We start from the raw sequence: 15,117 nt of genomic DNA on the forward strand, positions 1-15,117 counted from the left end.
TACTGGATATTCTCGGACCAAGATGCAAGATTAAGACCATGGGTAATTTGAGAAGGGAAGCATTCCAGCCAAGACATTAGGCAAAACACACTCAAGACCACATGAGAGGCCTAAAGGACATGGGGAAGGAGATTAAAAACATAACTGCCAAAGTTTTACTTAATCTAAAAGAGCCTATTGATTAGATAGCACCATTCCTTCCATCAACAAGCATGACTACAATGTTTGCTATGTCTCCTGGTTTCTTATAAGGCAGAGACCTAAGGGAGGAAAGGGAGGGAAGAGGGTAAACAAGCTCTATAAACATCTTGAAGAATAAATATTAGCTTTAGGATAAATATTAGCTTTAGGATTCAAGAGCTAGGAGAGATGATTTGATTTGAGGAAAGTAATTTTTATCATCTATTCATTAATTGCTGTTAAAGTGTGCACTTTGTAGACTCAAACTTTTGCACTAAATAATTATGATTTTATTAATTTTTTTTTCCACAAAATACAAAGCTTTGCACCACATTAATGTTCTAACACAGGAAAATCTCAAGGTTTTCATTGGGAGGAGGGATGATTTATATATGCAGGATATTGATTTTATACACATTCTTAAAATTAATATTAAATAAAATTTGTCATGACAAAGGAATGCCAACCTTGTAGAACATGCAGATTATTGCTTAGAACTTGCATATACTTTAAACTGACACACATACAAATAAAGAATACAAACATTTTAAAATTTTAAGGGAATTACCTAGAGATATTAATTAATCCCATTCAAATTAAGCACAACCAGACAGCAAAGAATACTAAATTGCTATTTTAATTGTTGATAAATCTGAGTAACACTGATTTATAAATTACCAAGTCTCACATTTTGTAAATAAGACAAAGTTCTTCATTCAGCCTTATGGAAATAAATTAGGAGATGTGTTCTCAAAATGTTAAATGTATTTTGAAAGACTTCCAAAATCTTTATAACAATTACATAGTAAGGTTGTATATTCCCCCCCAGAAATGTGTATATCACTAGAGCTATCACATTTGCTGCAATCTTCAAGTAGCTTTTTCAAATGAAATCTATGTCTAAAAGTTATTATTACAAATTCTAATAATTACCAAAAAACCTCATTAACTCATCCTAGGTACAAGTTACTAAGAGAGTATTATCTACGCAAAAATTCCTTAAGTAAAAAGTAGACATAATTATACTAGAAGCAAACCAAGCAAGAAACAGAAAAATATATAGCATATTTTATTTACAGTTATATTTTTAGGCTTCATTAACCAAGAAGTAGCAAATACCTAAGCACACTTCATTACAGAAAGAATTATGTAAAGATATAAAGAAAAAAATATACAGACGATGATTAACGAGTTTTCAGCCAGAGGTATTGTATTTATATCTTTAAGATTTAGAAATATTTCTCATTGTTTTTGGTCTTAAATATAGGGCCTGATACCGAAACTGTCTACAGTTTGCTGTAGACATTTTCAATGCAAACAAACGGTTTACGGTATAACCAACAAGGGAATCAGTGTAAACATTTTCAATGCAAACAAACCAATCTTTAGCAGCTAGCCTTCAGTTCTTCATTGCTATCCAAAATATCTTCAAATAAAGGTGCAACTTACTACCAAGGCTGGTAGAGGAAGTTTGAGGTCCGGGCTAGAAAAGGATAGGGCTCAAGTCCTTGGGTGTTGCATTCGTAAAACGTGCTGAGTAATCCACTTGCTGGTAAGCTTGTTTTTAAAAGAAACATGACCATAACTAAATTGGCTCAATTAAAGAGCAGGACTCAGGAATGCTGCCACAGACCAGCAGCCCCTCCTCCTAACAGCCTCATAACAGAGCTACCTCAGTTCCTCCTGCTGCCATGGGGTCTAAGGAAGAACACTTAGATAATTTACAGGCCTACAATGAATCCCTAGCTGAAACATAGATAAAGCTCTTACTGCTAAGCCAGTTTAAGAGACTACAGATGTTTCTCAATAAAACCATTACCTTATTAGCCTTGTTTCATCTTGTAACAAGTATTATTAAATACTAAATGGCTTCCGATAGCCTCTTAGCAATTATGGTTTGCTGACCTCTACTTAAACTTACTGCAATGCTTTTTTTTTTCAATGGAAGAACATACTTGAAAACTTTGAAGTTTGCTGCAATAGACCAGAAAGCTTATGGGTATGGGGAAGCCTCAAAAGTTGATGTTGAAAGGTGCTAGCATAAGGGATGGAGGTGCTGGTAAAGTCTTAAGGGCATTAGGAGGATGAGTTGGAAGGGCTGGAAGGATTCAGAGAAAAAGTTCTAGATGAGGGAGGGGCATTATGCCTTTTAAGGGAAAATCAGCCGCAGTGTCTCCAACTCCAGGTCTTGCTGGCTTCTCATTGTTCTCACACATACCCCATGTGCTTCACGTGAAAAGTCCCTTGCAGTAGCTTTAGTGTGCCTGTTGTCAACCAAGCTGTGGTTAAGGCTGGGAGGTTTGTGTGTGCGCCCAGGGTCTCTAGACACAGGAGGGGTCTCACTGCTGTGCTGGTTCGTACGTGCGGAGAAACACTGTGCCACATTTCTGATAAAATTATACGAGTTTGCTTCTTCTGGAACCCAAGACACACAAATACATAGTCTTCCATGAAGTGTAACTGATGATGTCAACAATTACATGGACTTTTCAATTTCAAGCAACAGACTAAACCACTGAAAGCCAATTTGTAGGCATACTTCCATATTGGAGTTAAGAGTAACCTAGAAACTGAAATTTATTCAAACATTTATTTTAATAGTGCCTTTTGGAACATGTTTATTTCCCTTAAAAACTTAACAGAATAAACATGAATATTACAACACTTTCCCCTAGATATCTCCACGACAAGACTGTTTCTAATGCATGATGACAAATGGTGTAACCAACCATAAAGCTGGTCCTTTACAACCGTGAAGAACCATTCTGCAAACACCCAACGCACCTCACAGAGTGTACAATTTAAAAACCGACACTTTAGCAAAAAGTTGAGTTAAATAGATTAAAATTTAGAAAAGAATTTGATTCAAACACCTATAAATGAGGCAGTTTTTAAAACTAGACCTTTACAATAGTACTGCGGCATCCATGGTATGTCAGTCACCCTTAGGAATGGTAAAGACATTATTACTTCTCTAAACATAGCACTAGCCCATGAAACAACACAACTAAACAGTTGGAATAAAGATTGCATCTTAACTTACTATAAGGTATCAACTTATGCAGGAGTTAGTTTCTTTGCACTCATATGTAACTCCATTTTGAGTTTTAAATAAATGCAAACAATACCCACTGGAAAGATTTCAGACACAAGAATGCAAATTGTACAAATTCAAGCTCATAATTTTCAAATTCTCCCAAATAAAATATCAGATGCAGAGTCTATGATCTTGCATGCTATTTAGTTGATTTTCATTCACTTTCAAAATTTTGTAAGAATTTTTATTTTTTAGACTACTACACATTCAAATAACATCTTTATAGTTACAGGTTGTCACTAATCTTTTTCTATAAAAATAGAGTTGCTTAAAAATTTATACCAATTTGCTTTAATTTTCTACAAATATTTTAATAGTTGTTAAATTCAGAATGCCTAATAGAATCATTTAAATTAATCCAGGTAGTCAAAATACTTAATATGAAAAATGTCTAGCAAAAGTTTGTCATTTAATAAATGATAAATTCATCACTGAATAAATGATATGTTATGTCTTTAACTCCTTGTATCTTAGGTAGGTGCATATAATCACAGAACAGTGAAATAGCTCCTATAAAGATCTGACTTAAAGTAGTATGGCAGTTTGTAGTGTCTTTTCCATTTCATGCATGTTGTACAAGGAAATACGTAGCTTCTACTTTTGGATATTGAATGTGGATGTTGAATTAGCTGTCATGCAGTCAGCATAAAATAAGAATTGCTGACTAAGGGATTAATGAACTTTAGTTCAAAGCATTGATATTTTAAACATTTGTTTTGTGAACAGCTATACTAATGAAAATGCTGCCAATGAAAGTAAAAATAAAGTTTTAAGCATGAAATAGCAACTACAAAAACTGAAACTGCTATATGGAAACTCACTAATTAGTGAGTTTTATATTACAATACATTGCAATATATTGCTTTATATTGTCTTCATTTTGATGGTGGGTTTAAAATCTGTGTTCAGAAACTATAGAAATATCCCCAGAGTCAAAAATATTTATTTCAAGTTTTGTTTTTTTTAAAGTAATTTCCAAAATAGTTTTCTAATATAAATGTTTTCCTTTTAAAAATCCAGTTTTCTTGCAAAAGAGCAAGAAAAGAGCAAGATAAAACCATGTGCTTTCCTACCCCCTCTCAACAACCAATATGCACTTAAGTGCCTATGATGTCAAAGGCACTAAATTTGGTAACAAATTATCAATGTAATATTAGCTTTAAAAACAAATACCTATACTTTACATTACTTTAATTAAGTCTTTCAAAAATAAGTGTACCTACTATAAGCCAATCAATTTGATTTTCTCACCGAGTTATTGACTGAGATTTCAATGTAAATGTTCTAAATGTTCTAAATGTTCTAAAACTTATCAGGCTCTCTCTGCATTAGACAGCCAGATCAAATCAAATCAAAGTCTGATCCAGCCAGCCAGCCTCCCTTCACCATCATAACATGGACAATGAAAGTGAGTCATTCTCCTGCCAACTGAGAAACTGAGTGGATTAGATCTTTTGGTTTGGGTTCAATTAAACTCAAGCAGCCGTCACTGATTAAATTTCTTTCTTTCTTAGGTAAGAACAATCATTAAAATCAAGTACTTGAGAAAAATAAATAAAGGCAATAATAGCTAATTATATAATTCTATATTGGGGTTGTAAGAACCAAAGAAAAAGCAAACATATACTTACACATACACAAAAAAACCCAAAACCAAAAAACCGGAGTCACCAGCCATAAATTTATCATCACGTGAGACAAGGATATTAATAATCGGAATACTTGGATTAAATTATCTATTTTTTTTTCCTGTCCTTCAGGAAAGACAGAAATTCAAAGCACTCAAAATGCTGGTTAAGCAAGCATAGGTGTAAACTGTGACTAAAATGTGAATACTGATTTTTTGGAGTTTTGGTCTCATTAAGAAGAGGCCTACGTCATATTAGGAGCATGACAAATATATACTGCATTAACACTTTGGTACTGATGATGTTGGGTTCTGAACTTAGGGGAGGTTTTACAAATAGAAATAATATATTTTTCATGGAAAAAGTGCAAGGGAAACAGAGACAGCAGTGTTAAAGCTTTTTTCTTAATGATTCCTCCTATTAGCCTAAAAATGACCTATTAGTCATCTATAACATGCTTTTAGAAAGAGGAATTCATCTCTTAAGGAGCTCTGTAAGATCTCTTAAGCCTTACTACAAATAAAAAAGCAGTAGTTTGATAAAATGTTAAAAATAGAAATAATAAAGTGATGTCTGAAAAATCTAAAAATTAAAGAAGTATTTTCCATGACTGAACTAATTAAATATTCCCAAAGTAAGCAAAATACTTCATCATTCATAAATGATAGCATATCTAAACAAAAAATACATCATTTCTAATAGCCTAAGAAAAGAACATTTCAACAATTTAGAAATTAAACCCTAAACGGGTATTGACAGCCACAGTAAGAAATGAGTGCAGTACAACAAAGTGTTGAGAGCTATTTACAAATTTAAAAGCAGTTCCCATTCTTTCAGCAAAATTGGTGACATAAAACCAAGTGCAACCAATTAGCATAGTCATCTTTTCACAGAGAAAAATACCAATGCAGGTTAACAGATTTCTGAAAAGATTCACCACTATATTTATAATTTTTTATTTAAACCTTTAAGATTTTATCCATGCTTATAATGCAGAAGAAAATCAGAAATCTTGGAATAAAAACTAAGTTTTAGTTTCTCTTTTCTAAAGGTTAAAAAAAAAAAGCACTGAAACCCTCGATAACAAATATAATTAATAAGAAGTACAAGAACATGCCAAGAATTCATCCTATCAGTAGATATAACATGGACAGTATGGAAGTATGCTTATCAGTAGCCCACCTTTAGTCAAGTTTTCCATTCTGAAGACTACTTTTGGCTTTCTCTTGTCTGAGGAGAGAGATGACTTTGATGCAACCCTTTGTAATTTTGATCATCCACATGACATTCATCCCATCCAAAATAGCACAAGTAAAGATCCAGGAACATTGGATTAAAAATCCAAGCCTTATGTAGGCTTCTGTTCCAATCACGGAATAAATGTAACCATAAAAAGGAGGTATTGAGACAATCCGTACGATGAAGAACACCACTGTCATGAGTATTCCATTGATGACGTTAGCCTTGGAAAACTTAGGATACTTCAGAGCTTCAAAGAACCACCTGGAAAAAATTTTTAAAAGCATCACATTTACTCTGCATCTCCAAAGATTAACCATTTTAAATGTTTTTAGTTTTTAAAATTCAGTGAACATCCTCCTAAGATTTATATAGAGAGGCAAAGGGCCTAGAATAGCCAACACAATACTGAAAAGGAAGAAAGCTGGCAGACTCATACTACCCACTTTCAAGACTTACTTACTATATAAAGCTACAGTATTCAAGACAGCATAGCATTGGTGAAAGAACAAATGATCAAAAGTGTTAGCCCAGAAATAGATCCATACAAATATACTCAACTGATTTTTGACTACAGTGTAAAGGTAATTCAATGGAGAAGGAATAGTTTTCCTAACAAACAGCTAGAACAATTGGATATTCATATGCAGAAAAATGAACCTAGGCAGAGCACATTTTACACAAAAATTAACTCAAAATAAGCCACAGCCTTAAACATAAAATGAAAAACTCTGAAACTTCTAGAAGAAAACATAGGAAAAAATCTGCATGATCTTGGGTTTGGTGATCGTACTTTAGATATAACACCAAAAGCACAACTATAGAAAAAAATAGTTACTAAAAATATTGTTACTAAAATTAAAAACTTACTCTATGAAAGGCACTGTTAAAACAGAATTAAAAAAAAAACAGAATAAAAAGACATCCATGCACTGGGAGAAAATATTTACAAAATACATATAGGATAAAGTACTTGTATCCAAAATATAAAAAGAAGTCTTAAAACTCAATAATAAGGCAACAACCCAATTAAAACATGGGCAAAATACCTTAAATACCTCATCAAAGAAGATATACAAAGGAAAATAAGAATATGATAAGATGTTCAACATCATTTGTCATTAGAAAACTGTAAATTAAAACTATGAGATATATATATACATATATATACATATATATACATATCTATAAAAATGATTAAAATCCAAAATTCTGGCAATACCAATTGCTGGCAAGGATATGGAGCAACAGGAATTCTAAAGCCTTGCTGGTGAGAATAAAATGGTAAAGCCACTTTGGAAAACAATATGGCAGTTATAACACTAAACATATTCATAGCACACAATCCAGCAATCACTCTCCTAGGTATTTTTCCAACTGATTTTAAAATTTGTGTCCACACAAAAAATCGCATGCAAATGTTTACACCAGGTTTACTTATAATTGCAAAAAACTGGAAGCAAGCAAGCAACCAAGATGTTATTCAGTAGGTGAATGGAGGGGGCGCCTGGGTGGCTCAGTTGGTTAACCGTCTGCCTTCAGCTCAGGTCATGAGCTCAGGGTCCTGGGATCGAACCCTATGTTGGGCTCTCTGCTCATCTGGGAGTCTGCTTCTCCCTCTCACTCTTCGTCTGTGCTCTCCCCCGTCTCTCTCAAATAAACAAAATCTTAAAAAAAAAAAAAACTGAATGGATAAGCAAATTGTGGTATATCCACACAATGGAATGCCATTCAGCAATAAAAAGGACGAACTATCAATTTACATAACCACATGGATGAATCTTAAATGCATATTATTAAATGAAAGAAGCCAGTCTGAAAATGCTATCCACATTATGATTCCATTTCTATAACATTCCAGAAAATGCAAAACTATAAAGACAGAAAACAGGTCAGTAGTTGCCAGAGGTTCAGGGAGAGAGGAAAAGGGTAGAGTAAGTGAAGCATAGGAGGTATTTTAGGGTGGTGAAACAATTCCGTATAATATTGTAGTGGTGAATATATGATGTTATGCATTTGTCAAAATCCACAGAACAGCATGAAGAGTGTGTACAAATTTTAAAATGTCAGTTAGGAGATTGGGGGTGCCAGGATGGAATCTAGACTGTGACAGAAGAATCTAACTGCTTTACAAATACATACATAACCTCACTGTAGGAAGTGGAGTAAAAACAGGTGATCTAAGTAACTCTGAAAATGTATGGTAGCTGTAAGACTAAAGACAAAACAAAACTGTACACAGGCACTGTACTCTAGTTGATAAAGTTGTGTGTCATGGAAGAACAGGTTAACAATTCTGAAACCATTATACATATATATATATACACATATATATTGGGATTTAACAAATAAGTACATGTGTTTGATGGTGAAGTGGGGACCAGGTGTCTTACTGTTGGAGTGCAAAGTTACAGACAAGTGAGTGGAAGAGCCTAGATTGATCCATATTATACTGGATTAGAGTTGAAAACATCAGTATGAACTCATTTAGCTTAATACAGATATAAATACGGATGCAGCAGGACTAATTATAGTTAGCTATGTACCCTATGTATACACAGGTTAGTATACTTCCAAGTGGTCACCTGGGAGAGCATAGTAACAATGATGCCCCAGTAGTAATGAGCACACCCAGGGCCTAGATCTTGGTCTCTAATACCATTCTCCAATAAAAGGAACCAGGGCTCCTTGAGACATGGCTGATTCTAGGGCTGGAACAGAGAATATACAATATGAATCTAGCGTATTTTTTACTGCCAGAAAGTAAGGAAGTACTTAAAAAACAAAATGATGAGGTTATATCAAAGGGACACAGAAACCAACTGAAAGAGCTCAATGGCTAAAGTTGTACCGTTTTGAACAAATAATAAATAAATAATGTGGTACTGGATTTAAAACACCTGAAGTATAAAATAAATATCCATGAATCCATAGTAATATAAATGAATGAAGGAATGAGTGATTAGAAAAGATAAATATCCTATGCAGAATAATTACAAATAATTTCTGTAGATACTGCACTCTCAATGAGATAAGGCATAACTTCCCGCTCCTCAAGAGGGGAGCTAAATAATAGTGACTTCCTTCTAGAGTTCAGGATAGAAGGCAGGTGGGATAGAAAGAGTAACTTTAAAATTGAGAAATCTGACAAACCCTACTTCAGCCAGGTGAACAGGAAAACATCAACGGTGATAAGTCATGTTTATAGCAGGGAGGCCTGATACGTTGTCATGAGAATGGCACTTTACTTCTGTAGTCTTCCTCCCAAAACCCCATAACCCGAGTCTAATCATGAGAAAAACATCAGACAAACCCAAAGTGAGAAATACTCCACAAAACACCTGACCAGTACCCAAAAACACCTCAAAAACAACGAAAGTCTGAGAGACCGTCACAACAAAGAGGAGTCTAAGGAGATACAACTAAATGTAATGTGGTATCCTGGATGGGGTCCTGAGACAGAAAAAGGACATTAGGTAAAAATTAAGGAAATCTGAATACAGTACAGACTTGGTTAATAATAACGTATCAATATTTGTTCATGAATTGTGACAAATTTACCCTACTAATGTAAGATATTAATAGGGGAAACTGGGTGTGGGGTGTATAGGGACCTTCTGTATCATCCTTGCAACTTTTCTATGAGTCTAAAATTATTCTCAAAGTTTATTTTTAAAAAGTCCATATTTTCTCTGTTCTTTCTGCTCCTTGAAAAAGATCTTGTTGAATTTTACCTCATTGTTTAGAGATTAAATGGTAAATGTAGTAAAATATATCCATGTATCTGAATATTTAATTTGACTGAATGAGTTATGACTAAGCTAGAAACTGCTTAACCTCAGTAACTAAAACTTAACAGTGAGGAAAACCTTAAAATATTTTACTAAGAGAGATCAAAAGATCAAGTAGGAGTAATTGGTAGGATAAGAGGTGTATTACAATTTATAAGTATATGTAGTGTGAAAAGAGAAAAGCCCAATTATTCAAGTCAATTAAAAGAGAAACTATTTAAAATAGGCAGCAATGGTCAAATTAATAAAATATCACAAACAGGAAAAGTGTCACTGAAGCAGGAAAGTCCAAATCCTTTGTTCTAATCCAGATCTCCTATCCTCCAGTCTTCTCTACTCCAAAGACTTCCCTTGTTAACCTCAGCCATTCATTTCTTAGACTATATGGTGGCCTTGGGATTATCAGAAATGCTATCCCTCAAATGACCAATCGCTTTCTCATCACAACTCTTAGCACCCCATATTTCACTTTACCCAGTTCTACCTAAACCTATTCTTCAACCACCCAACTCTCAAATCCCTCACTATCAGCCTCTAGACCTTGATTACTTCCTTTCCCACCTCCCTGAATTCAGTTAACTTCAGAACACATAATCAGCACCCTCAGGTCTCTTGCCACTTCCCCCATCCCACCCACCCTGCCTGCCTCCAACCTCTTATCACACCAGCTTTCCCAGGCATGTAGTATACATTGCAGGTGCGTGCTGTACTCTGCAACCAGGATGCCTAGGTTCAGAGCCTGCTTCTCTCACTGTTACTGACTTCTACATCTCAGTTTTCTCTCTACAAAACTGGGGACGATGATAGGAACTCCCTTCTGCTATGAAGCTGTTACGACACATAGTAAGAAACTCCCCACTAAGAATTCAAGAAATAATTATTAGTCACCAATACTGAGAGTAAGATAAATGGCAGGGACAACTATAATTTAAAGAGAGCTGCACTTCAGTTGAATTCTCAAATTTCCTTCACGGTCTTAATTACTTAACTCCACACTCCATAAAATTGCTTCCAACCTCTGTCTCACCATTCAAGTTACTTTCCTTCCTCATTCTTTTCTATTTCTCAGTCCCTTCAGAGGAACTGGCCTCTTCCAACTACTGAGATAGTAGAGTCCATCAACCATGAATTCCTCAAACTCTGATCTCAAGGTCTCAAAACTTCTTTTCAGGCACCTTTACCTTCATACTCAGATAAAGAGGTTTCTCTTGCTCTCTCCAACGCTAATTGCTTCCCTGCCCATGATCAGGACCCCACTCCACCTTGTGGGACTTTATCCCATTCCCCTTGCTCCACCTAGATGGATTCTTTCGTCTTTCTCACCAACATGCTCAATTCTTCCTAATCCAAAAATCTCTCCTCTGCTTGTCTTCCTATCACACTTTTTGAAAGAGAAGTCAACAGTATATTCACATTCTTGCTATACTTCACAACCCAGTACAATATGATTACATTCCCCTACAAAAGAAACTGGTCACCAGTGGCTTCCCCATACCCAAGACAGTGGGTTTGTCTTAGCCTTCATTGTAAGTCACCTTTCTATAGCATACAACATTGCCAACCATCATACTTCCATCTCTCCTGACCTCCATGATACTATTTTCCTCTTGGTTCCTTAACTACACTTTCTCAAACTCTACTTCCTCTGCCTGTCTCTTAAATATTTGTGCCTCCCAAGCACCATTCCCTTCTATATGTGCTACCAAGGCCATTTCATCCACTCTCAAGGGCTCAACACCCTAACACAAATCTCTAATTTCAAGTCCTCTCTCAAGGTCTACTTGTAGTTCCAGATTTTTAATTTATTGTTGAACATTTTCACCTCATTTATTGGTGAGAATTTCACAAATTCTCAAGTATGCCCCAAACTCAACATGCCTAAAACCAATACCCTTCTCCTTGCCTAACCACTCCTCCTACCACAGAAAACTGCCTGTTTCTCTTCTGATCCTCCCAATCATTTGTGGGGTTTTTGATAGATGGAAACATTTTTATTTTCATGAATAAACTCCATTTTCATATAAAAATTAAGGAATTTGCACAAGCAAACTTTCACAATAACACTAAGCCAGAGAAAATTGGTTTGTGTAATTAAATGGTTATATTTCAGAGAGCTGGATAAGACTGGAAAGAGCCCAAAGGCCATCTTTTCAATTCAGTTTGTATGTTATTGTGTCATGAGCATCCCAATGTTTGCTTTTTCTTTGCTTAAATCCAGGTCTTTCTGTGGAAAGTGTGTGTGTGTGTGTGTGGTCTGTAGATTTATTTTTAAAACTGAAGTATAATTGACATACCGTGGTATATTAGTTTCAAGTGTACAGCATAGTGGTTCCACATTTGTACACACTGGGAACCGATCATCACAATAAGTCTAGTTAATGTCTATCATCATACAAAGTTGATACAACATTATTGATTGTATTCCCCATGCTGTACCTTACATCCCCACTCATTTTATAACTGGAAATTTATACCTACCAATCCTTCCAAACTTTATCAGTGGCATCACCAATCACTTAGTTATCCAAATCAGAAACTTACAGTCATCCTAGACTATGCCTAAAGTCTGTAACCAAGCCCTATCCATTTCATTTCCTAAAATTCTCCCTTATCCTTCCCTGATTCATTCCATTCCCACTGCTGCCGTTACAGTTTTTGGTTCTCAGTATCTCTTACATCTATGACTACAACAACTCAACTGGTCTCCCCTGACTCAACCTTTCTAGACTTTGCTCTTCTCACAAGTCCTAGACTGTATTTAGTCCAGAATACTTATACTTTGTGTTCTCTAAGCACTTCATGCACTTTCTAAATTTTTGGTTGTGTAGGAAGGTGATTATCTACAAATCCAGACTTAAAGAACTTGTCCTTTGGCTTTACTATGCAATCACCATATTTATCTTCTGCCAATTTTTTCATGTTACCAGTGCCTGGTCTTTAAGCCAGACTCATTCATTCATTCACTCATTTATAATTTTTTAGACAGAGAGAGAGAGCGCGCTCCCGTGTGAGCAAACGGGAGGGGCAGAAAGAGGGAGAGAGAGAATCTCAAGCAGGCTCCATGCCCAGCATGGAGCCTCACTCAGGGCTCGATCTCATGACCCTGAGATCATGACCTGGGCTGAAATCAAAAGTTGGACACTTAACCAACTGAGCCACCCAGGCACCCCAAGCCAGTCTCTTTTAAAAGAAAGAGCTCATATATTAATTCAAGGTGAAATATTTACATAGTTGCTCTTATCTTCCTCTCTCACACCAGAAGGGCCACTTCTTTTGATGGAATCTACTTCTCACCTAATTCAAACACTTTCATTCCAACAAATAAAGGCTAACAGTTTTTGAATATATGTATTGAAGCTGAGAGGGAAAGGGGCAGGAGGAAGAAAGAAGACATGCATGTGGAAAGAAAGGACAGAGGGAAAACTCTTTTACCCACCATCTACAGTTATTACTAAGTCAAGGTATACAAGAAAAGATAGCAAATTGTATGTGTTTATAATCCTCAGCCAACCCCATAGAGAACAATCTGTCTTTGGTCATTTAGCACTTCTTTCTCCCACTGCCCTTCCAAACAAATCTGAACCTTTCAATTATGTCCTGGGAATTAACTGTGCAGAGTGTGGTACTAACTACAAATAGTATAAAAACAAGGTACTATTTGGTATAATTCACATCTGGAAAAAGCAGAAGGGGCTCCTTGCAGGTAGAGAAAGAAAGAAAAAAGTGAGAACCGAGGATGGAAGCAAAAAAATCAATCCCTACACAGCACCTTTGGTGAGTTTTTGGAGTTTGGAGTTGAGGGTCAGAAGTTTGAATGAGCCTTGGGAAAGCTGCAGGGTCCGGGAGATACTGTGAGTTCAAGAGGAGCGAAGAGAATTTTAAGAAGTGTTGCTGTGAGTAACAAACTGGACCTTTGTTGACATCCTTGGAAAAACTCCAATAAGGTTTTGGATGGCTGTACTGATTCTGGGACTCTACACAGAGACTGGGCAGTGAGTTGACCGTAGTTGTATCTTGGTTGCAAATGTCATCCTTTCAGGCATGTAAACATTGGAATTTAATAAATATTAACTCTGAAATTTTACGGATTCAGAAACTTAAATTTAGAAAAGTTGCCTTCTGCCCCAATGTTATTTTGACTCCCCTTCTTCTTCTAAACTATTCCTTCATTATCTACTCTTCCTTATCTTATACTTCCATTCTAGACACTCAACTTTATCGTTTAAATGCCATCTTTTCTCATGGCTTCAAATGTCACCTCTATCTGATCATTTCAAAATTCCTCTCTGTACCTCTTACTACATTTCCACTCAGATGCTCTGTCTGTCCTCTCACCTAACATCTCCAAACCAAACCCACCACTTAACCTCCAGGCTTCCTCTTGTCTCCTCATCTCTTTTCATGGGCCCATTCCTCAAAGGTACAGCAGAGAAGTTATCCTACACTCATCCCTTTTCTCTATCTCTAATTTCTCATCCATTGCCAATTTCACTTTTTCTTCCCTGAAATCTCTATTTTGTCATCTTTTCTCTATCCCCACAGCCTAATTTGGACTCCTATTTATTTTCTGGACTAATGAAATTACACCATTCATGCACATAACTAAGAACTGTCTGCTAACCTTCTAACCCAATCTTTTTCCTCCAGTCTTCCAATCTATCCTACAAATAACCAAAAACTACAATTACTCAGTGCTATTTTCAGAATGACTTCCTCCACTAGACTATATTCTCATTATCCACCAGGTCAAGTTCAGTCAGCTCTCTCTGACACTCAACACCCTCTATGTCTATCTACCCTCCTCCTAGACATATTCTTTGATCCTACAAGTTTGGGTTTCCCTTTCATACAGCATGTTTATTCCACTTTTTAAAAACTTATGTTAATTCCTTCCTCCTTGAATGGAGGCCCTCCCCTCACCATCCATTTCTAAAAACATCCTAAAACATTTTAAGAATATGTCCTGCTTTCTCTGTGAAGGCTTACATGACAAATATCAATCAAAAATAGGTCTTAAAATGTGGTCCATGCACTCCTGAGACTTTTTTGGAGGGTGTACAAGAGAAAATTATTTTTATAATAATATTAAAATATTATCCACTTTGCTTCTTGTGCTGACTTCTACAATGACGGTGCAAAACACTGGTAGATAAAATTACTGTCATCTTAGCACAAATCACAG

General features: G+C 35.7%; 1 protein-coding gene across 5 annotated transcripts in view; it reads right to left on the reverse strand.

Annotated features, from left to right (window-relative positions):
* Window positions 1-447: 447 nt before the first annotated feature.
* TLCD4 (TLC domain containing 4) overlaps window positions 448-15,117 on the reverse strand; it is a 97,289-nt gene continuing 82,619 nt past the window's right edge. For all 5 annotated transcript variants that reach the window (XM_078072728.1, XM_078072731.1, XM_078072730.1 and 2 more), the window contains one exon: window positions 448-6,408. In XM_078072728.1, the coding sequence (XP_077928854.1) occupies window positions 6,090-6,408 (319 nt within the window). In that variant the 3' untranslated portion in view covers window positions 448-6,089. The remainder of the gene's footprint in view (window positions 6,409-15,117) is intronic.

The sequence above is a fragment of the Halichoerus grypus genome, chromosome 5 (assembly GCF_964656455.1).
Source record: "Halichoerus grypus chromosome 5, mHalGry1.hap1.1, whole genome shotgun sequence".
Lineage (NCBI taxonomy): Eukaryota > Metazoa > Chordata > Mammalia > Carnivora > Phocidae > Halichoerus > Halichoerus grypus.